At 50.8% G+C, this 23,816-nt stretch overlaps 1 protein-coding gene across 1 annotated transcript; it reads right to left on the reverse strand.

Annotated features, from left to right (window-relative positions):
- Window positions 1-10,655: 10,655 nt before the first annotated feature.
- On the reverse strand, window positions 10,656-20,206 carry LOC142456735 (arpin-like). Its single transcript, XM_075557969.1, has 5 exons — window positions 20,180-20,206; window positions 17,337-17,469; window positions 13,455-13,661; window positions 12,693-12,856; window positions 10,656-11,396 (listed from the first exon to the last, which is right to left on the reverse strand). The coding sequence occupies exons 2-4, from the start codon at window positions 17,347-17,349 to the stop codon at window positions 12,831-12,833; spliced, it is 246 nt and encodes an 81-aa protein (XP_075414084.1). The 5' UTR covers window positions 17,350-17,469; window positions 20,180-20,206; the 3' UTR covers window positions 10,656-11,396; window positions 12,693-12,830.
- Between the last annotated feature and the right edge of the window lie 3,610 nt (window positions 20,207-23,816).

Consider the following 23,816-nt stretch of genomic DNA (forward strand, 5'->3'; position numbering starts at 1 on the left):
ATTTGGATTATATTATTTACAATCCTTGGATCACACAGACTGGTATGCTTCTTCCATGTGGACTTAATTGACACCTCACTTAGATGGCTGCTTGTGTGAAAACAAACCTTTAAGACCCCAGATACTGTTTTTTTCTGATAGCCAGGCACCATCTGCTCTCTTCACCTCACTTTCTTACAGCACCCATCTCTTCAGTGATCTCTTCATGAGGGTGAGCATCAAGCAGGGTCAAGGGACTGTACCTCTATATGGGAGTAGAAAACCCCATCCTTTTCCCTTGTAGAGGCTGGTGGTTTTGAACTGCTGACCTTGCAGATCTCAACCTAACTTGTTACCATTAAGCTGAATCTTACAACTGATGATGTTAGTTTCTGTGACCTGCATAATCATAAAAATAAGGAAGAAAAAAGGAATTTTATACACAATTTGGACATTCAAAATAGTTTTTTTTTTAAGTAAAAACATTAGCTTTGTGAGATGGATATTTGTCGTAAGATAAGGAACAACAATAACAGGAGGTACATTCACCTTAGAACCATCAGGCATCTGAGATCAAAAGAGCAGCATTTCCCCAAGGGCAAAGGTCAGAGTTAGAAAAGAGAGAATGGAAACAGGAAACAGGGAGGAAGTGGCATAAATGATGCCATATTGTGAGGATTACAATCAATGGCATGAATGAACTGGGTATGAATTGTTGAACGGAAAACTGATCCCTGTAAACCTTCATTCGAGTCAGAAAAGGGCAGTTTTTATAAAAGAGGAAAGAAAGAAACGAGGAGGCAGTTGCCGTGGAATCATTGCCACCCACAGCAACTCCATCTGTGGGGAAGTAGAGCTACACCCCAGAGGGTTTCCAAGGTTGTGACCTTTGGCAATCAGATGGTCAGGCCTCTCTTTCTCCATCCCCCTGGGTGGGTTCTCACACCCAACCTGGGGTCTGGGCTGCCCACGGGTCCCTGTCTTTAGAAAAACTCTTCTGAATGCTTTTCTTTACATCCGTTTTAACAGCTTAAATCTGCTTGCCGTCTGCAGAAGCCTAGCTACCGTGTTGCTCAGGGTCGCTCACCGTAAGTCGGCATCTCCTCCATGGCAGCGGTACTTTGGACGGGTTATCGTTAGGAGGCCAGAATAGGGACTCAAGGGGTGTCTCCCCAGATGCCTGCGTAGGGTCACGGCAAAGGGGTTGGAAAGAAATCAGGCACCCATTCGACCCTATGCTAAGATCCAAATTGAGCATGCTCAGACCCATGGCCCCTGGGCCCAGGTGGGAGGCCCACCTGGGTGCACAGAGTAGGTCCAAATGCATGACCACACCTAGGTGTGCTTAAACTCAGCCAGTGAGGTCGGCCAATGTCTTCAACCCCAGCCGAGAAGGTGAGAGTCTGGCACGGGGAGGCTGAGCCTCTTGACTCCTCTTTGACCCTTCTCTTGCCAGCCGGGGTGGAGGCACGTGTGTGCCACCTGCGACCTGGCACCCGAGCTCCCTCTCAGGCCTCTGTCTCAGGGCGCTCTTTTGGGATTTCCTGTGAATACCTGAAACTTCCCCTTTCCTCACAGAAATCGCTTGGATTACAAAACCTGCTTCTGCCGCGTGCATTCTATCAGCGTAGCGAACCAAGAACCGAGGTATACCCCCCCTCCCCCCAAACCTAACATTCCCAGGAGAGGCCAGTCCCTGGAAAAGGACGTCATGCTCGGGAAAGTTAAGGGACAGTAAAGAAAGAAGATCCTCAACAAGATGGCTTGAACACAGTGGCTGAAAGGACGGGCTCAGACATGGCGACAATTGTGAGGATGGCACAGGCCGTGTGTGTGTGTGTGTGTGTGTGTGTGTGTGTGTGGCGGGGTCACCATGTTGTGCAGAGGGTCATGCTGAGTCCAAACCAACGGGTAGCCTTCACTTAGCTGACAGTGAAAGCCCAAGCCCAAGTGCACACCGCTGAAATGCACTAACCCTCTGCCGAAGCGTTTCTGACCCCTGACCAGGTGCATAGTCTTGCCCTCGGGCAACGTGCATTGGAAATTGGGTTCCCTCCACCCCTCTCCTGCCAGCCCAGTGAGCAGCAGTCTCCCCAGGGGCTCACCTGTGTGCGTTCTTGAGGAGACCACTTTCTCCAGGGTCCCATGTTCATCAGACCCTGACCACCTTGGTAGGCAGGCCTTGGACCAAGCTTGTAAGCTCATCCAACACAATGTACTTGTTCCAGTCCCGGTCCCATTCGTGACTAAGTCCTAGGACACCATTAGGACATCATGCTAATGGTCTCCCTCATCTACACAATGTGTTTTTTGTCTTGTTTGTCCTGTGTAAGGCTGAATAAACATCCTCTTTAAATGATATCTGCGTTTGGCCATCTCTTGAAACTCTAAACAAATCTTAGGCCTCCTGCCTCCTCCTTTAGCACATCAACATTGAAGCCCACAGGCTTCTGTCTTGGTCTCCCCTAAGGGGAGAGACAGCCCCCTGTTCTGGCGATGAGTCCTGGTGGTGGCATGCTCACCAGTTGGGCTGCTGACTGCAAGGTCCGCATGCGGAAGCCCCCACCAGCTCAGAGGCAGAACCATGAGCCTCCGTGCTCCCGTAAAGAGTTCCAGGCAAGGAATTAGAGAGGCACTATGGATCAGCTTGGGCCCGATGGCAGGTCTTGTTTCAAAAGGCAGCATATGAGGCCTGTTGGCACAAGAGGCACAAGAGGGAAAATATCGTAGGTAATGAGCCGGGTAGGAGCAAGCCCTGTGGAAGTGGGAGGATGAAAGCAATGGAGGAGAAGGAGGAGAAGAAGGCGGGCAGCTTGTGATGAGAGCTACAGAAATCAGTGACTGCCAGGATGGAGGCGCTTTGCCCTTGTCCCTTGCCTGCGGCCCCTGAGGGGACTGCCTTAAAAACAGTCTTGTGACAACGGGAGGCTCGTTTTTGTTAGGTGCTATCAAGCCAGTTCTCACCCATAAGGCTCCTAAAACAACAGAACCAAACGCTGCCTGGTCCTGTGCGTCCTCCCGATTTTCTGAGCTCATTGTTGCGGCCACGGTGTCAGTCCATCTTGTCGAGAGCCATCTTCTTCTTTGTTGCTCCTCCATTTGACCAAGCATGATGTCCTTCTCCAGCACTGGTCTCTCCTGATGACATGTCCAAAGCGTCTCAGACAAAGTCTCACCCTCCTCGTCTCTCAGGAGCTCTCTGGCTGTCCTTCTTCCCAAACAGACCCGTTTGTCCTTTGGGCGTTCCCTGGTAGTTCACTGTGCTTCGCCAGCACCATAGTGCATGTGCACGGATTCTTCTTCAGTCTTCCTTCTTCAGTGTCAAACGTTCACATGCAGAGGAAGCCACTGAAAATACCATGGTTTGGGTTGGGCATCCCTTGTCCTTAAAGTACCATGCTTGTTTTTCAATACTCGAAAGAGTAGCAGATTTCCCCAATGCAACATACCTTTTGATCTCCTGACTGCTGTTTTTTAAAGCATTGATTACGAGTCCAAGCAAGACAACATCTTTGACGACTTCAACCTTTTCTCCATTTATTCTGATGCTACCTATTGGTCCAATTGTGAGGATTTGGATCTTCTTGACATTGAGATGTCCCCCATGCTGAAGGCTGTGATCCTCGATCTTCATCATCAAGTGGTTCACGTCTTCCTCACTTTCAGAGCAAGGCTGTGTCACCTGCATGTCGCAGGTTGTTCATAAGCCTGCCTCCCATCCTCATGCAGCATGCTTCTTCACGTAATCCGGCTTCTCGATTTGCTCGGCGTGCAGATTGAATTCGTAAGGTGAGAGGCTATAACCCTGACACACACCTGTCCTGATTTTAAACCGTGCAAGGGATAGGAGGCTTTGTCACCTCATTTAGCACAGCGGGGGTTCTTGGAGGGAGGTGCTGTGGTTAGGTTTCCTGATCTTTTCGCAGCGCCCCCTTGTGGTGGAAGGGATCCAAGCGAAGCTGAGAAAGAACAGTGAAGTTGAAGGGGACGGGCACTGTGAGACATCACCCTGAAATCAGCCTGTGAAAACACGCCATGGAAGACCCAGAGTATCCCCCGACCCCTGTCCATGGGGTTTCAGAAATCACATTCCTTCCCTTTTTATTCCTCAGAGACCATCTTGGACAGTACTTGGAAGGCGGTCCATTTTTCTTTAAGAGACTGAAGGATTGTTGGCTAGGACTGAATTTGCCTTCCCCATCACCCTCAAGCTAACCAGTGAATGGGCCTTGAGAGGCCAGGGTTTCAGGGTTTGTTTGTGTTTTACATCCCAAATATTAGTTGAATGACATTTTGAGACCCAGTTCCTTTTACAAAAGCAAAAGATTGGAAACAATTTAAATGTACTGAAATAGAATATTTCAACCCCTTATTTACCCATGCATGCAGTGTAAATGTATGTGTTATTAAAGTTATGTTTGTGAAAAAAATCTTACCATAGTGAATGAAGGGGGAAGTGCAGAGTGGAGAACCAAAGCCCATTTGTCGGCCACTGGAGATCCCCTCGCAGAGGGGGCTAGGGGAGGAGATGAGTCAGTCAGGGTGTGATGCAGCACTGATGAAGAATATAGCTTTCCTCTAGTTCCTAAATGCTTCTCCCCCACCCACCCCCCGCCCCACTACCATGATCCGAATTATACCTTGCAAGTCTGGAGAGAGAACAGATTGTACACTGGTGCAGAAGGAGCTGGAGGCACAGGGAATCCAGGGCGGATGATACCTTCAGGACCAGGGGTGTGAGTGGCAATACTGGGAGGGTAGAGGGAAAGGGGTTGGAAAGAGGGAACCGATTACAAGAATTTACATGTGACCTCCTCACTGGGGGACAGACAACAGAAAAGGGGGTGAAGGGAGACGTCGGACAGGGCAAGATATGACAAAATAATAATTTATAAATTATCAATGGCTCATTAGGGAGGGGGTAGCGGGGAAAGAGGGGAAAAAAAAGAGGACCTGATGCCAAGGGCTTGAAAATAATGAGGGCAATGAATGTACAGATATGCTTTACACAATTGATATATGTATGGGTTGTGATAAGAGTTGTATGAGCCCCTAATAAAACATTTTAAAAATTAAACAAAAATAATAAACAATAAAACAAAAATATGTTTGTGAATAATAATAATAATGTTAAAAAAGCAAAGTCAGCAGTTAGCATCTACCAGGCACTCCTTGAGAAAAAGATGAGGCTGTCACTTCTGACATCTCACTTCCTCAGAAACCCACAGGGGGTGGGGTGGGGCGGGGCGGGACTCTGTTGGCTAGGAATCAGGATTGACTGAATGGCAGGGTGTTTGGTGTTTCGGTTTTGATTCTGGAGGAACATCCTAGTCAACAAGCTTCTGCTTCTAGGGTATCTACTCCCACCAATCTCTGCTCCTTTAATCTGCATTATATCTCAAGAGAGGTTAAACCACATTCGAGACCCATCCTGTCTCATTCAGAGAGAACTGGTAGCCAAATGGAACTGTGGTGTGCTCATGGCAAAGCGGTGTTCCAGTTTAAATTCTGAGCACTGAGTCCACAGAGAGGGATCGTCCCAAATTCATTTTGAATCTCCACATGGATTAAATGTCCACTGAATTTCTTCTGATGGTTTCCTGGCAATGGGAACAGCCTTGCCCTCAGGCAGAGTACACTAGAAGGCAGATTCCAGCCACTCCCCTAACCAGTCCTAGGAGGGTCGGGTCTAGTTTTTAGGGAACTGCCTGGGTGTGTCCTTGATGGATAAGGAACTCTGGTGGTATAATGGTCATGCTTTGGGCTGCTAACCCCAAGATCAGCAGTTTGAACCCACTGGGGCAGGTCTACCCTGTCCTATAGGAACACTATGAGTCAGAGCCCACTCAACGGCAGTGAGTTTGGGGAGTCTTGTCCTTGTTGGAACTTTGGGGTACTAAGGTAGTATGGCCATGAGTAACATCCTGACTGCCTTGATCTGTGGGCCCTAAGCCAATCTTTGTAAGCTCTTCTGTCTGACATAATGTAAGTGTCCCAATCATGGACCCAGTCCTGCTTCTAAAGTCCCAGCCGCAATGGTGATGCACTGATCAGCTACCAATTGAGCTTTTGTGACAGTTTCCTTTGCCCTCCGTCTTAGAGCTTGAATTCAAGCAACCCTTTTGCTGGAGGTTCTGGATGACAGTGAAGGCCCCAAATCCATTTACAGAGTCCCCACAGGAATTAAGCTCCCATTGAATTCCTTTTGACCATTAACCATGATGGTCTTGCCCGCAGGCAGGGTTCATTAGAACATAGCCTACTTCCACACCCTCTCCAGCCAGCCAGGGAGGGCTACCCTCCCTTAGGGTCCTGCCTAGGTTTGTCCTTCAAGATGACCTTGCTGGGGGTTTCTGTCTGTCATGCCCCAACTGCCTTGGTAGGAAGGCCCTAGTCTAATCTTCCCAACTTATTGAATGTGCCCCAACCGTCTCAGGCTCGTGTCTGTTACCCCAATTAGGAGGCATTGATCTGTCAACAGAATGCCTGTCAGACCATTTCCTTTGGCCTCTGATGTCCTTTTTATAGCTCATTATCTCAGCAAACCCTTGAATGCCATTACGATCTTGTACTAAGGGCTCCCTCATCTGGATGATGTGCCTTTGTCCTCTTTAAGACTTAAATGCTCTTCTTAAATTGTATTTGAAATTGGTGGGTCTCTTGTGCCCCAAACAACTCCTATGTGCTATTCAAGATGCCAATTCCATTATGACCTCATGCTGATGGCCTCCTTCGTCCAGGTGATGGGCGGGGCTTTGTCTTTGTCCTCTTCAATGCTAAACAAAGGTTATCTGTAAATATTTGAGATCTGGGTGTGTATGTTCTCTTTTGTCTCCTACAACCAGAGTTGGGATTTTTAACATCCATCTGGGGCGGGGGTGAGGGTGGGGGGGAGCACAGTTGAATCCGTCATCTGGGGTGCCCTGGAACAGGATTTTATCCCCTGCCTGTTTCCCTGACCGAGATGTGCATCTAATAATGCTCCACCCATTAGCTGGGCCTGCCTGATACCTGAGCCAGTGCTAAACAAGGTGAGAAGTCAAAGGTCATGACCTCACCATCTTCGTGGGAGCCTGAGGCTGAGTTTGGTAGCACTGGCTCTTCTACCAGAGTCAGAAAGTTTCCTGGACACCCACACAGCCTGAGCCATAGCAGCTCCCCACTTCCTAGTGCCAGGATAGGGCTCTGCCTCAGTGGCCATACCTGCTAAGCCTAGAACCCTACTTCTTACCCCCAAGCTTTCCCTTCCCAGGGAGTGCTGGTTTCGACTCCCAATACTTCCTAGAATTACAGGAACTATGGCTTTCCCCACCCCCACCCTCCAGTACCTCCATTCGCCCAGAATCTGGGCATCTTGCTCCCCAAGTCCTGTTGATTCAAATCATTTCTTCTTCCCACCTCTACTGCCAGAGCTGTAGAACCAACCACTGGAGCCCTCGCCAGGTTCCCTGCAGTCACGTGAAACATACCACCTTCTACAGTAAGGATGGCAAACCTTTGTCTGTCAAGGGCCAGTTGGATATTCATAACCTGGTTTGCAAGCCACACTAGTCAAACATTGTATGAGCTCATCCCTAATGTGATGGCTGGAGTTGCTTTCTTTTGGTGAAGCGTGATGGGCTTTATCTGGCCCGTGGGCCTGACATTCCCCGCCTCTGCTCTATGGGATCATTTGTTAAGGCCCAATCTTGAACATGCTTAAGGTGCCCTGCCCACCTCCAACACATCCAACTCTATTCATTCTCCACGCTCCTGCCACAGTCGCTGTTTCTTCTCGGTCGCGTGCGGTGTTGCCACAGACTCCCAAGACTAGTCCTCGGTAGGTGGGATGGTCACCTGCCCACAGAACTTGCCATACCCTTTGGCCACAGTGCTTTGAGCAACAGGATGCCCCCACTAGTGCCTCTGCTCAGGCTTCCCAGTCCTCCTCTCACTCAACCCTCTCCCTGACCACTCCCACAATCAAGGTCCCAGCCTCGGGGCAGCTCTAAGACACCAGTGAGGTGGCTACGACAACCATTGAGGTGAGAGACTGCGAGGCAAAGAGAGGAGAGGCTTACTTCTCAATGACCTATGACTTCAAGTTGTCCCCGAGGCCCGACCTGTGCTGACCCTGTCCCTACCAGAATGACGCACTGCCCTGTCCTCTGTCATCCTCAGCCTTCTTCCCATGCTTGAGCCCATTGTGGTAGCCACCGTGTCAGTCCGACTCCTGGAAGGCCTTGCTCGCTTTCGCTGCCCCTCCACTTCGCCAAGCATCGTGTCCGTCTCCAGGGACTTGTCTCTTCTGACAACATGTCCAAAGGATGCACGGCAAAGTTTCGCCATCCTCGCCTCTAAGGAGCACTCTGGCCGTACTTCTTCCAAGACAGACACGTTTGTCCTTTTGATAGACTGCGGTATCTTCGGTATTCCTTTCCAGCACAATTCAAACATGTAGATTATTTTTCGATCTTCCTTATTCAGTGTCCAACTCTCACATGCCCATGAAGCATTTAGAAATGCCACGGCTTGGGTCAGGCGCACCTTAGTCCTCGAAGTAACATCTTTGCTTTTCAACACTCTAAAGATGTCTCGGGGGAGCAAAGTTACGCAGCAGAACGCATCATTTTGATCTCTTGACTTCCAGGCGGCCAGCTAACGTATGAATCCTAAGCCTCATGGCCATTAAGTTGAGCCGAGTCATAAATAGGTTGGAGGACAAACAAATGTTTGAACTATGACAGTGAACCCTGGACATACAATATTAATTATTCACCTATTGATAACAACAGAGGTGGGCCCAGCTGGGAAAGATTAGCTGTCAAGGTTCTGAGCAAGCCCCCTGCAGTCTGGGATGACAACCCTGTTTCATAGAACTCTGTGCCCTCCACTCTTCAGTAGGAGAGCACAGGGAAGGAGCAGAAGTCTTGCCTCACTGTGTTAGTCCAGGTAGACTAAAGACACAAATTCATAGACACTCATTTGTGTGTAAGAGAGAGCTTTATATCAAAGAGCAATCGCACATTAAGAAAACATCCCAGCCCAGTCCAAATCAAGTCCATAAGTCCAATATTAGCCCATATGTCCAATACCAATCTATAAATTCCTCTTCAGATTCACAAAACACAACCAATGATGCCTAATGCAGGACTCATAGGCCAGTGGGTGGCAAGTCTTATGGATCCAGTGGCGGTGGAAGCATCTCAGCACTAGCAGGGGTCTCCACGTGCCTCCTCCAGCTCCAGGGCTCTAGCCTAACTCCATGTGTCTTGTCATCAGGAATACAGAGAGTGAGTTTCTCCTGCCTCCAGTGAGCTATTTATCTCCATCACACAGGCTGAACTCCACCCCTTAGCAAGTTGACAGATTATGTAACCGCCACATTCACACAACTCTAGATTTGAGTTCTGGCTCTGTTGCTTAGTAGCTGAGTGACTTTGGCTCGGCTGCTCAATCTCTCTGAAGCCTCGTTCTTCCTCTGTAATATACACACAGAAGCCGAAAGGTGTGATCATTAATATTGGCATTGCCGCCAAATGGCCTGGGTTTGAAGTCCTCTCCTACATATGCAGGGCCTTCAGAAAGTTTGTGGGAAAAGTGTATTCACTTTCCATTCCATTTCCCCCCCAGCTTTTTTGAAGCCCTTCATATTGGTTATGAAGCTGCTGAGCTTCAGTTTCATATGAGAAAAATTGAGCTAATAATCATAGGTACTCCTGAAATTGCTGTGGAAATTACAAATAAGATCGTGCCAGTTCCCAGCACAGTGCCAGCACACGGGGGCACTCACAGAGGGCGGCTGGAGCTATTATCACAGAAAGCATCTGGCATGGTCGCCCAGGTGGAATCTAATTGATGCTGATTCAAGGAAATCACAGGTGTGTCAATTCAGACTACGTTCCATAAGGTTTTCAATGACTAATTCTTCAGAAGTAAATTTCCAGGCCAGTCTTCCAAGTAGCCTTGCAGTAGACTTGAATGTTCAACCTTTCAGTTAGCAGCCAAGTGTGTGATCTGTTTGTGCCACACAGGGACTCCTTGACACATTGAGCTTCCGAAACTGAATCCCTATGGGAGCAGACAGTCTTATCGTTCTCCCTTGGAGCGGCTGGTGGGTTTGAACCACTGACTTTGCTGTTAGCAGCCGGCAGTGCCACTAGGGCTCCTTCTTGATATATTAACCAAGTCCAACCCAACCACTGCTATCAATTTGATTCCAACGTCCGAGACTATGGATCCTCACATCAAGCACTCACCATTACCCAGCCCAGTCCGACGCACAGTGACCTATGGGGCAGGGTGGAGCTTCCAGGCTGTAACGCTGTACGGGAGTAGAAAGCCTTCATCTTTCTCCTGAGGAGCAGTTTTGTAACTACTGACCTTGGAGTTAGCAGCCCAAAGCATAACCCACTAGGGAACCCCGACTCCTTGTCATCTTAATTCACCATCGTTGTGAGCTCACCGCCACCCCCTGTCTTTCCTCAAGTCAAGCAAGGTCCATCTACGTGCCCCCCAGTCCTTACTCCTCCTTAGGACATGTACACTTAACTCCCTCTCGCTCCTCGGATCTGCATTTGGGTACACTAGCCAGCAAGGCAAAGTTCAAGAACAACGAGAAATGGGAGTCCTTCCAATCGGGACGCTACTCAGCTGGAACACTGTTTACGCGACAAGAACTCAGCACGCTGGAAGAATTCTTTTCTGAAAATTTACTTGTTTATTAAAAAGTTCCCAAGGTACAAAACAACAACAGAAGTGTTTTCAAAAACGCAGCCTGGCAGAGTGAGTCTGAGAGATGGGGAGTGAGAGTGCACACTGTTGGCCTCGCAGAGAACAGCATTCACCAGGAACCAGCCCAGGAAGGAAGCAGCAGACAGGAAACTCGGAGGGGGCACAGGATCAGTGGAAGGAAGCAGGGACAGGGACAAGGAGGCTGGGAGCAGGAGAGCAGAGGCTGCAATGCAGAGTGTGGGGCTTGGGACGGTGTGGGTGTGTGGAAAGAAAGCAGGAAGAATCGCAGGCACAGAGAAAAGTGCCCCCTGGAAACTTCCCCCACCATTCTGACCAATGGATGCTCCCCAACTCTGCACCAAGACCAAGCCAGTTCATCTCAGACTGCCCCAGACTTGTCTACCACCTGTCTCTCAAAATAAGTTCCAGATCATGGGCCAGGATGGAAAAGGTCTAAGAAGACTAGATTCTCACCCAGGGAGGGTCCTTCCCTGAGCCACTGTATGCCCCCACCCCCACGAGAGGAGCTTATCCAAAGGGTGTTCCAAGATGGGGGTAGGAAGGATCAGGTAAGGCTGATTCAGGTGGATTGCTCTTTGTCTTCAGCTCCAGAGTGGAAGTGGGTGGAAGAACCTCTCAACAGCGCCACAGCAGGTTCTGGTGGGGCCCTGGAGGCCTGCTGTCCCCCATGAACTTCAGGCATCCTGGGGAAACCCAAGGGGGCAGAGACACAAAGAGAGAGCTCTTAGTAAAAGCATGTTAGTGAGTCTTTGGGTAAACAGCTTCTCTTCCTTAGGCTCGCCCTGGAGCCAGGCCGGCAGCTCTCAGTGATTTTGCAGTCCAGATCCCCCGTCCCAAGACAAAAGAGAATCCAGACTCTCAATTCTATCTGGCCTTGCTTTCTCTGTCACCCCCAAATAAATAAATAGATAGATAGATAGATAGATAGATAGATAGATAGATAGATAAAAAGCATCTTTATCACCTAGATAAATGGCTCATTTTCCTGTTGGGAAACATTTTTGTTTTTACTGTTCAAATTGGGGCCTTTGATAGCGATTCAAATCTTTGAGTGAAATACAGTTTAGGAAAACAACCCAACTGTGAAGAGCCTGCAGCCTGATGCTAAACCAGGAGGCTGACCCAGGGGGAAAAACTAGTGAGGAGCAACCCAGTCACTTCCCAGCTACTTCAAACAAGAAGCCAATCACTCATGCGCCTGCACCACGGCCTGGCCTGACCCGGCCCGGCTAATGCAATCACTTGCAGTGGAAATGCTTGAGAGATTTACTGGCCTTTGCAGGCTCTCCTCAGTACCCCTTTCTTCCAATCCTCCTGGTTTCCTTACATCTTTGGGGCATACATGCAGACAGACCCAGCTCGGAAAGGTTCCAGGTCAAACTGTCTCCCCTGAGACATCTATTTTTGGGGCTGCAACCTGCCTTTCCTGTTCTTATGTTAATGAGAAAATCCAACGTAGGGTGGATCCTAAACCCAATCACTTCTGAGTTACGAAAGTAGCCACAGCGGCACTCATGCAAAGACATGCCAAGGGACACGGACAGCGGTCAATGGACGCTGCGCACTAAGAGATTCACAGAAGGGTCTACCTGCCAGGCCCGGTTTGGATGCAGAGCCTCCAAAGGGGAGCACATTCACATCTGCTCTTGAAGCCATTCGCGGATGGGGCTTCTGTTCGGGCAGCACCAGATACTGAGACGGAGGGTGTGCCCCCGGAACCTTGTAGGAATGTTTCTGGTGCGTGGATGTAGGGTGCCCTGGAGTCCATTGTGACTCAGCAACGCCACAAGCAGCGGAACGGGGACACTGCCCGTCCAGGTCCCCCTCACCGTGGCTGTCAGGCTTGGGCTCACCCCTCAGAATTCCATGAGGAGCTTATCACGACCGATAAACGAGCTGCTGTCCTCCCCTCGTCCCACAACACTACCCGAAGAGAGGAGCACTCCAAGGCCAGGTCCACAGCCGTCTCCCGGACCTACCCACTCCTCGTCCTCTGCGCCGTCTCCCTGCTCGCGGGCCTCCGCAGTGGCCCCTTCTGAAGACTTCTGGGCCATGATGTTGTCTGTCCAGGAAGTGCCTGTCTTTCCATCCCCAGCAAAATTACATCTGGTCACGGTTCATGCCTCCAGTTTGGCTAATGACTCTGAAAGAAGAAGAGAAGCTGAATGGCCTTCTGCCTTGCGTGGGAAACACTGCGGGGAAGGGGAGGGCTTCGTCTGGGGTGGGGGGTCCTGTGGGACTCGATTCAGCCTTTGTCCTCTGTACTGTCTCGGCCAGGGTGTGGTGAGGGAGTCTCTGAGTGGTTCTCAGCCTTCCTAATGCCGCGACCCTTTTGTACAGTTCATGTTGTGGGGACCCCCCTAACCAGAAAATTATTTTCATTGCTACTTCATATCTGTCATTTTGCTACTGTTATAAATTGGACAACCCCTGTGAAAGGGTCATTTGAACCCCAAAGGGGTCACGACCCACAGGTTGAGAACCACTGCACTAGATTACTAGGCTATAAGGCTGCTCACAAGAACCATGGGCTTGGACAACACTCTGGAATCCAGGGCATCCAGGCCAAGACCCCAAAGGCATGTGTCCAGGAATTTTAAAATAAATATCAAGTGACTTGGGGCCCACCGAGACTGGACTAGCCAGTGGCCATGAGCTCCGAGGAAAGGCTCAGGAAGGGGACCAGGAGTCCTCAACTCCCACACAAGAAGTTATGTCAGCAGGAAGGCTGTACTGCTAACCCAGGAAGGGGCCATCTCCCCGCGTTTTCAGCCGTAACCCGGCCCCCAGCTCGAGCTCCATCACTTCCATCTGTGCCTCGGGCATCCAGAAGGCCACGGTCTGGTCTGGGGTGAGGCTCGCCGTCAGTGCCAGCAGCTCTGGCTTATTGACCAGCTCCTTCAGCGCCTCGGGGGTGAGCCTGTCCGTGTCCCCCTTGGCTTCTACCTCTGCAGATAGACAGCATTGGATGGGTTATTATCGATTCACTTACAGAAACAAAAACACACACTCACTGCCATCGAATTAAGCTTGGCTCAAAGCTACCCTGCAGGACAGGGGAGACCTGCTCCTGTGGCTTCCTGGGGCTGTGAATCTTACAAGAGCAGAAAGCCTCAGTTTTCTCCTTCGGAGTGACTGGTGGGTTTGAACTGCTGGACTTGTGGTTAAGTAGCCCAAGGCATAATCCACTATGTCACCAAGACTCCTGAAGTTCTTACAAAGGCCTTATGTTTACCTTTTCTTTCTTCTTTTTTTCCCCTTTACGTTTCTTTTGATTTCTGTTCCTGAGAATATGAGGGTAAGTCAAAAAGCATGGCTAGAAAGTCATAGAAAATGTTCTTCAAGAGAAACATCAAATCGCGAAGCTACCGTTTTCTCAGTATGTCGTCCACACTTAGGTCCACCCTCTTCGGAAGGTGGCGCTTCCATCTCCCAGACATTCTGCATTCTCTGATTTACACCAGGGCAAAATGGCAGCTTTGGCCTTCTTGGGGTCTCAAATCATTCTTCTTTGAAATATCCTTTTGAGTTTGGGAAACAAAAGGACGCCTGAAGGGGCCAGACCAGGGGTAGGGCCATGGGTAGATGGGGTAAGGCACCCCAATGAGATTTTCACAAGCCATTCTGCTACCCTCAAAGACGGAGCAGCTGCACAGCTGATGGGTAAAATTACCCCTTGGTCCAACTTCCTTGGCCTTTTCCTCACCACTGTGGTTTTCAATTTTCTGAAATCCTCCTCAAAATAAGTTCCGCAATCACCAGGTCTGAGAAAATCTACCAATATGACCTCTTTGGAATCCAAAAATTTCGGCACTAGAACTTCTCAGCTGATCTCTCTGCCTTCATTTCACTGGCCCCGCAGCTCCCTCAGAAGCCACCGTTTCGATTGGCGCACGCCGCTCGCTCGGGACTGGACTGGCAGCGGCAAGGCTCGTCCTCAGGAGCTTCAGCTTTGTTGGAAAGATCAGCCCTTCGAGCCAGCCCATCTTCATGCAGTGCTTTTAGAAACCGTTCAACCCAAAGCTTGATCACTTACCACTGAAAACGCCGAGCCAGTGAGAGCTCAACTCCAAGAGCTACCTTAACAATGGTCATCCTATAGTCTTCGACCAGTGTCTGCTCTTCGGACGCTGTTTCTTCATTCACCGGGTTGACTGTCTTCCCTCTTGGGGTTCATTTCGTAAATTTTTCCAGCATTCCTCAAAATTCTTGGTGCTTCTAAAAACTATTGTTTTACGTAGGACAGCCTATCTATGTTACGAAGCTTCGGTGATTTTAGAAGATGTTCATCTAAGTTTTGCTAAAAATCTTATATTAGCCCTGACCTCAAAATGGTTTTTCCTGACATAGAAGTATGCCTTTTGCTGAAGGTACCTCACGAAACTAAGACGATATTACTACGAGAACTTATCTGCCACCAGTCATCAGTCATTGCTCGTATGAACTGGAACCCCAACCAGCAATTCAGTGACATTGATTACATTCTTCAAGTTGTGGCGCCATGCCCGGCCTCCTTTTCCCCAAGTGTCCCTTCTGCATCACCATAAACTCACTGCCCGCCCCCATGCTTCTTGTCTAATCCACAAGAGTAGCTGTTGTCAATTTAATACCCTATAGATCAGCAGTTCTCAACTTGTGGGTCGCGACCCCCTGGGGGTCGAATGACCCTTTCACAGGGGTATCCCAATTATAACAGTAGCAAAATTACATTTTTCCATAATTATGAAGTAGCAATGAAAACATGGCTGGAGGTCACCTCAACATGAGGAACTGTATGAAAGGGTCATGGCAGTAGGAAGGTTGAGAACCACTGATCTAGATTGATCTTGACTGATCAGACTGCTCAAAACAGTCTTCACTAAAAAACTTTCGGGGATACCTATGTTTGGTTTCAGGTTTCAAGATGATCTCAGGGCCCTGGGCTCAGGGGTTCATCTAGCCTCCATGGCTCCAGAAAGTCTGGAGTCCCTGAGAATTTGAACTTCTGATCCATATAATCCCTGTTTAGATCAGGATTCCTGTAGTGTCTTTGAGGAATCAGCTGTTCGGTAATGGTCGCTGTGCACGCTCCAGTTCTGGTCTCATGGCAAAGGGGGCAGTTGTTCATGGAGTTAGCCAGCTACCCCTTCCATTCCTCCTCCTATGCCCGACTCTCCTCCTCCCTCTGCTACTCCCACAGAGCGTCTTTTGTGACTGAGTGCTCTAGATGCCTTGCCTCAGTCACCCCTCACAGACTGCACAGCAGGCCTGTGGGTACTCATGAATCTGAGCTTAGAGAAAATTACTTCATTGCCCTGCGCCTGAAAAGGAGGGAGAAAATGTGCCTGTTTGACAGGACTGACAGCAGCTGTAAACGAAATGAGGCCTGTAAAGCATGTGTCAGCACAGTATCTTCCTGACCAGTAAATCTCAGTGAGGGTTACTCCATCTTTAAGATTCCCATGTTACAGATGAGAAAACCTGTGCTCAGAGAAGTTAAGTTACTGCTCTAAGATCACACAACGAGTCAGTCTCCAAACTCACTACAGAATTCTGCCTTCCTCCTGAAACAATGGAGGCCAGGCAGGGATCTCTCCAGATCCTGAGTCTTACTGCTTTGGGGAGAGGTAGGGAGGATCTGCTGAAGCAGGAACAAACTTTAGTGGTCTCCAGATGCTCTACGGATCCCCTCTTACTGGAAGCTTCTCCTGACTTACATGGTTACAAGGGCGGAAGAACCCCAAAGCAGCAGGTCAGGCAGCAGGCTGCTGGCTCGCAGGGTTTTGGGGGTTGTTGTTATTGTTAGGTGTTCTCGAGCCGGCTCCGACTCACAGTGACCTTATGTACCATAGAATGGAACGCGGCCCCGTCCTGGACCAGTCTCACAATAGCTGCTAAGGTTGAGCCCATTGTTGCTGCCACTGTGTTAATTCATCTCACTGAGGGTCTTCTTTTTCACTGACACCACTTTACCAAGCACGATACTCTCCTCTTGGGGCTATTGTCTCCTCATAACATGTCCAAAGTACACAAGATAAAAGTCTAGACATCGTCCCTTCTACAGAGCCTCCTGGTTTTACTTCTTTCAAGACAATTTGATTTGTTCTTCTGGAAGTCCATGGTATAGTCAATATGTTTGCCAATGCCATAATTCAAAATGGAAGCTAACAAATCCCAAAATCGGCAAGTCAGATGAAAGGCTGCTGGCTCAAGTCCCCAGACCAGGAGGTCAGAGGATGACAAATCAGATACAGGATCAAGAAAGGGTAGGCTTTGCCAAAACATCTACAGCTGTTGGATGCAGGCCATTCCCACAAGGGAATAAATGCCTCTTCCAATGGATTGACCACTCACATCAGATCACAAAATGGAGACTGTTTACTTAGTGTTTATCAAACCACTAAGAAGCATGACCTAAACAGATGGACACAACCAGTTAAGAGTCCAGAGCCAGGTCATGGGTGGTCTTGTAGCCTGTAGGAGAAGATGGAAGGGAAATAGAAAGCTAGACAGGACCCTGGTCCCAAGGTAGCTTCAAGGCTAACCATCCTGGGAAGATATTATCTAGGGGTTGAGAGGTTCAGGGGCCAAGGAAGAACGCCCTGTGGGAGGGCCCTGAGGGAGAAGGGTGGAAGGATACCTACTGTATGATGACATGAGGAAGCCCGTGTTCACCTTCTTTGTAGCGCTGAAGTTGGGTTCAAGTTCATTTCCCTTGGGGTCAAATTTGCGGCGGTGGATGCTGCTGGGCTGGACATACAACACGTAGTAGCGTTCCTGTGGTCCGGCAGAGAGAGAATGAGGAGGCTGCCATCACTGTGCTCACCTCAACACACAACTCCCCTGGGCTCTGGGCGTGGCCCTCCTCAACCTCACCTTAACCCTCAAGTCCCACCTCAGCTCTAAAAAATATTCAAGCTGGGCTGATGTCCCCCATTCAAATATTCATTCATTTATTCATTCATGTGTTCAGTAGAGCACACAATGAGCCCTGGTGGTGTAGTGGGTTGCATGTTGGGCTGCTGACCACAAGGTCAGCGGTTCGAAATCACCAGCCACTCTATAGGAGAAAGTGGAGGCTTTCTACTCCTGGAAGCAGTTACACTCTCTGAAACTCACAGGGGGCAGTTTTACTCTGTCCTACAGGCCTGGTATGAGTCAGAATCTACTAGATGGCTGCGAGTTGAGGTTTAGAGGTCCATAGTAGGGTGGGCACAAGGCCTGCACATGACCAGGATAGAAAGTACATGCAAAAATCCATGAGCCAAGCACAAAGCATGAAGCACCCCGAACACCATAAAGCAGAAGTGGATACAGCCAACGTGTCATGGGAAAGGTACTGAGAAAGACCTTGGGCCCAGTGGCCCCTCTGCCTCTTCCAACAGATTCATGACCTGGAACAAATCACTCCCAGCCTCCCAAGCTCCAGGATCCTCTGCGAGCCAGGGGTGAAGTGATGGCTACCCTTAGGAATGCTGCAAGGCTTCAATGGGATCCTGGGGAGGAGCAAGCACGGTGTTAAGCGGGAAGCGAACCCTAGCTGCTATTTGCCGGCTAGTCTAACAAGAAAAGGCCAATGCATGATGCCAGCAGACTGATGAAGAGATGCCCACTTCCTGGGAGAGCTGAGGAAGGTGAAGTCTCAGAGAGCAGAGAGACCTGCAAGTGCAGAGGTAAGGGACTAGAATAGATATTAAACACAAGACAGGTACACAGAAATCTAGAGTCCCACCTACAGTGGAGCGCCTTGAGCCACTTGGCCAAGACCTGGGGAAGCCGAGGCTAGGAAGGCAAGCGTGATCAGTTGGAGGCAGATCCCCAGTTGGCATTGGGAGCTTATCTGGTAAATAAGAAGGAATCCTTCGGAGCAGCAAAGACCCCAGAGGGTCTCTCAGGAAACAAGTTGGCAACAGGGCAGGAATGAGCTTTGGAGCGAGGGGCAGTCAGAAGGGGTAGGTCGGAGAGCCCATCACGACGGACTGGCGTTCCTGAGGATCTAGCCGAGGTGAGTGGATATGGATGAGGGAGGTCAGGAATGGCCAAGGGAGGAGCTCGACCTGACTGGACATTGCTTTTTTAGCTCTAGCTTCACCAAGAAACTTGGAGGAAGCAAGTTTGGAGCGGGCTGAGGAGAGCACCCTGCCTGCCTGGGCACAAGTCAGCCCTAGCAGAAGTTCGGCCTCAGCATGGGCGTGCACATGGACTCTCCTGAGAAGGTTGGCTCAGGACTCCAGATTGGCATGGCCAGGAAGGGCGAAGCAAAGCATTTCTTGGCATCAAAGTAGTGGGGGGCTGGGAGGGGGGGCGTTCTCATGGGGTAGAGAGAAAGGCTCTGGGTAGCACCATTGGCCACCTTGACAGGGTGCTACTATCAACGAGTCACCTTGTCAACATATCCGGGTCATGCCATGGGGTGGCGCGGACACTCAGAACAAGCAGCATCCGCTGGAGGCAGCCGTTCAGTTGGCGCTCTGGGTTGGGATTCTATTTGGCAGACAGGCAGGGATCCTTTGGCGCAGCAACGAGCGACAGCAAAGAGATGGCTGTGTAAGATGTCACCTTGGACATGAGAGAGAGCAACAGTGGCAGGGGCTCCAAGGAGATGGGAAGTCACTAACTGTCAACAACGGAGAGGTCACATGAAGCGTGGAAATAAAAGCCCAGAAAACAGCAGCCCTCTCCCATAGTCCCTGCCACCAATGTGCACCCAGTGGAGATCCAGGTCCACACAGGTGACCTGCTTTGTAAACGCCCAACATTCTTAGATGCCCAGTCGCAAACAGCAATGAAAAAAGATGAGTCGGTGCCAAGAGCCGCCCTGCTTCTATAGAGCTGCAAACAACAAACGTAGCGGTACATTTATGATAACCCACTCCCAAGGGCTGGCATGCGCACAACTGCCCAGGATCAGAGCTGGTACCCAGGAGGGGTGAGGTCGTTGGTTGCCCTCTCTGACCTTGCCTGCTACTTTGAGGCAGTGGGAAGTACCAGGCCAGAGGGAAGGGATCTGGGCCCTAGACTCTAAGAACAAAGAGCCAGCCACCCATCCTGCCTTCCTCCCCTCCTCTACTCCATGCCCAGCAAGGCTCCTGGCCCCATTCCTTTCATAAGTCACCCCTGCAGGCCCTCCTCAGGGCATCCACAAGCTGAGTCCTGAAGCATCCACCTCACCCCTTCCTGCTTTCAGGCTCCCAATCTCAGCCCAATCACACTATCTGGGTCCAGGGCCTGGTCTGTTTTCTGAGCTACGACCCGGGCCTTTCCTCCTGGCCACACACTGCCCAGCATGGCCTGAATGGATCCCTTCCCATCTTCAGCCACATTTGGTTGGTGTTGGTGTTGGGACACATCTCCCAACACCCCGTGCACCACTCAGTGAAGAAGCTGCATCCCTCCCCAGTCCTCGGCACTGGCAGAGCCTGGAGCAGGGAGCGACTTCTGGAAGGACTAAAGCCAGCGCCGAGCTGCCACCCCAGAAGCAGCGCACCTTCCTGCCGTGGGTATCCAAGATGCTGTGCCATGACACATCCACCAGCTCTCCCTCCAGCAGGACCCCGTTGCCCCTGAGACAAGAGGAAGAGAAGGGATGGGTCAGCTCTGCCAGAAAATAGCCCCCTTCCAGTGTGATGGCCCAAGATCCGCGAAGCAAGATCCTGACCTGTGGGGGTGGGGGGATGGGGGGCGGTGGGAGGGGTGGATTTTATTATCCCAGAGTGGGTGTGCAAGTGAGGGCACTACCAGAGGGCAGTGCTGTTGAGACCAAGCAATGGGCCCCCCTGCAGAGCCCAGAACTCAGTCTTACATACAATAGGCAGAGAACACATTCAGCACTCCCCACTGCTCCTCAGGTGACAAAGACCGTGGGCACGAAGGGTTTTTGTAAACTATCAAAACGTTTACTACATATAAAGGATGTTGCCTTTTTATTAACCGAAAAACAATTTTGGGCAGGGGGGGGGTGTTTCTAAAGGGCTATCTATGATCATCCCTTCTCATTGACTTTAAAGCCGTGCATATATTTCTGTTGTCATTCACATCACATAGGGGACGACCTAATGACTCAGGGCCATCAAGTTTGACCCCTAGTGACCCTCTCGAACAGGACAGAACTGCCCCCTGTGGGTTTCCCAGACTGTCAATGTCTTCAGGAGTGGAAAGCCTCAACTTTCCCCTGAGCAGTCGGTGGTTTTGAACTCTGACCTTGGGTTAGCAGCATACTACGCCAGCAGTGCTCCTCAACAACCTAACACGGAAGTGGTTGGTGGAGCTGGAGAAACGGGGATGCGGGGACTTAGGATTTTCCTGACCAGACTGAGATGGCAGGGTGGCCCGTGAGATCAGCTGAACCCGAGGTTTTCTGGTTCCACTCTGCATAAAATCAGCACCGGAGGCTCCCTCTTTGGGAATGCAGAAATGGGAGAGAGGCTGACAAGGTGTGTGGGGTGGGGGGAGGAAATCACGATTGGAAAACAACTCTTATTTTGTCACAACCACCACATACAAAACAGGAGGTAGCATTTGGGTTTCAGGCAGTCTTGGTGGCACAATGGTTAAGGCACTTGGCTGCTAAAAGAAAACAGGGGCCCACCGGCTGTTCCAAAGGAAAAGGCTGGGCAGCCTGCTTCCTGAAGACTGACAGCGTCGGGATGCACGGGGCGGTTCTATTCCGTGCTCCCAGGTCGCTGTGCGCGGGATCGGCTCCAGGCAGGGGTGTGAGTGGCGTGTCAGTTTGACTGGAAGGGCTCCTTTGCTTTTAGGATCTGGATATCCGCCGGGGCGGGCTCTCCTGCACCCAACTCTGCCCTGGACTCGCCAACTCCCACCGGCACCCCAAGGGCGCGGTCCTTTCTAGAGGGGGTGGGCACCCGTGCAAAGGCCCGCGCTGGAGGAGGGACAGAGGTCGGGACAGGTCCGAGCCCGCGGGCAAGCCGGCCTGTGGCCCTGCGCATCTTTGTCTCAGGGGGTGCAGCTCGGGCTGCGGGGCGCGGGCCCGAGAGGGCAATGTGGGCACCCCAATCTTCCCTTCCTCCGTGCCACCCGCAGCCTGGGGAGTTGGGGTGGCGGAGTTGGGGTGGCTCCCAGAGGCGGCGGCGGGGCCTACCCCTGGTGGGCGCCAGGGTCCCAGGCGGCGGGCAGCCGCGCGCTCCGCACCGCCTTGTTCCGGAGGGCGCCGTCCTGGTAGATGCGGCTCATGGCCGCGCCGGGAGGCCCGAGGCGCGAGCCGGCTCCCGGGAGCAGAGGCGCGGGGCGGAGAGTGGCGGAGACGCGCCGGGCCGGGGCTGCGGGTCCGGGAAGGGCGCGGCTCCGCTCGGGCGCGCCCGGGCGGGATTTAAAGGAGCCGAGCTCCATTCCCGCCGGTCCGGCGCGCTGGGAGCGGGCTTCCTGCGCGACGCCCATCGCGGGTTAGGGACCTGCGTCCGCGGGCTCAGGGTACTTTCCCTCCTTCCCTGCGAGGGGAGGGAGGCCCTTGTCCCAACACACGCACAAAGGAGATATGTAGGAGGATGCGTTTGGGGGGAGCAGGAACGGGGAAGAGGGGGACAGCCCTCAGGAATGACGCTATGCCGACCTGTGCCCTCTCGTGGTCCCACAGTGGCTGAGGAAGGGGCTCCAGAGCTCTGGGACAAATAACTCTGAGCCTGGGAACCTGAGCAAGGATTGGATGCAGCTGTGTGCGCTTGGACGGACTCCTCAACCTCTCTGCGCCCACGCTCCTTCTTCTGTAAAAGGGGGTTGGATGAGTTTACCACTGCCCATCCCTTCCTGTGCTGGCACAGTGGCCCTCAGGTTGAGGCAGAGAGAAGGCAGAATCGTTTTTCAAACCTGTCCTGGGAGTGAGCCCAGGAGTGTGTGGGGCTATCCAGGGAGACCTTGTTCTGGCCGAAGGGCTCTTTCAAAGGGAGGTAGCCAGACAGTGTGAGAGCGCTGTGTGCCCTCCCCCTCTCACCTCAGGGTTTCCGTGGGCCCCAGACAACAGCCATCCTCCCCCTCCCCCCAAATAAATATCCTTGTAGTTAGACAAAGATCTTTGTGTCTTATTGACAATGTGGAGGCATTTGCGTAGATCAGAACATTGGGACATGGGTAACATTGTAAAGCACTGTCATTCCAGAACATCTATTGTGCTCATGTGGAACCTGTAGCCAGGGACAGTTGTTGGACCAGAACAAGGGGAGACCGTGTGATTTCAATTCACCAAAGAAAGGTCAAGACATTGGGAGGTTTGATGAGATAGTGAATATACAACAGATGATTTGCTCTGTAAACCTTCACCTACTTCACACTGAAAAGTTCAATTAAAAAGAAACCCAGGAAAGGTGTATGCCAGGGGTGTACATTTCACCATACTCACTCTGTTTGCTGAAGAGATAGCATGTGAAGCTAGACCATGTGCAGAAGACTATGGCATCGGGATTGGAGGAAGACTCACTAGCAAGCTGTGATTTGAAGGTGACACAATCTTGTTGAAAGCAAAAAGGACTTGATGAAGATCAGAGAGGACAGCCTTCAATATGAATGATGTTTCAATTTAAAGAAAACAAGGAGCCTTGGGTGGCCTAATGGTTACAAGTTCGTCTGCTAACTGCAAGGTCAGTAGTTTGAAACCATCAGCCGCTCCGCAGGAGAAAGATGGGCTTTCTACTCCTGTACAGAGTTACAGTCTCAGAAGCCCACAGGGACTGCTCTACCCTGCCCTGTCGGGTTGCTATGAGTCAGCACCAACTGGAGTTGTGGTTGTTGTTGTAAAGAAAAGAAGATTCCTTCCTGGACCAATAAACAACATCATGATAAATGGAGAAGAGACTGAAGTTGTCCAGGATTGCATTTTCCTGGGATTCACAATCGAGGTCTGCGAAAGTCAGGAAACCCAATCACGTATTGCATTGGGGAAATCTGCTCCTCAAAGCATGAAAAAACAAAAATGCCATGTTGAAGATTAAGGTGCGTCTGCCCTGTTAGATTTCTGGGTTGGTTTACCTTGGTTCTTCTCAACGCTGAAAGGATTCATGGGGCAGAAGCACTTTCATAATCCGAGTTACTTTTAGGAGGGAAAGGGGAGTTTCAGGTATTACAGTCTCAAAGGGTACCCACTATCTCTGGAAAGCATGCAAAGCTGAGAGGAG

This window comes from Tenrec ecaudatus, chromosome 9, assembly GCF_050624435.1.
Source record: "Tenrec ecaudatus isolate mTenEca1 chromosome 9, mTenEca1.hap1, whole genome shotgun sequence".
In the NCBI taxonomy this organism is placed as follows: domain Eukaryota; kingdom Metazoa; phylum Chordata; class Mammalia; order Afrosoricida; family Tenrecidae; genus Tenrec; species Tenrec ecaudatus.

What these genes read in the sequence shown, in the direction of transcription:
- LOC142456735 (XM_075557969.1), bottom strand. An exon ending in GGGAGATGGCCCCTTCCTGG is followed by an intron (nt 12,857 to 13,454) that starts GTTAGCAGTACA and finishes TTCTTCTTTCAG; the next exon opens with AGTCATTAGCCAAACTGGAG.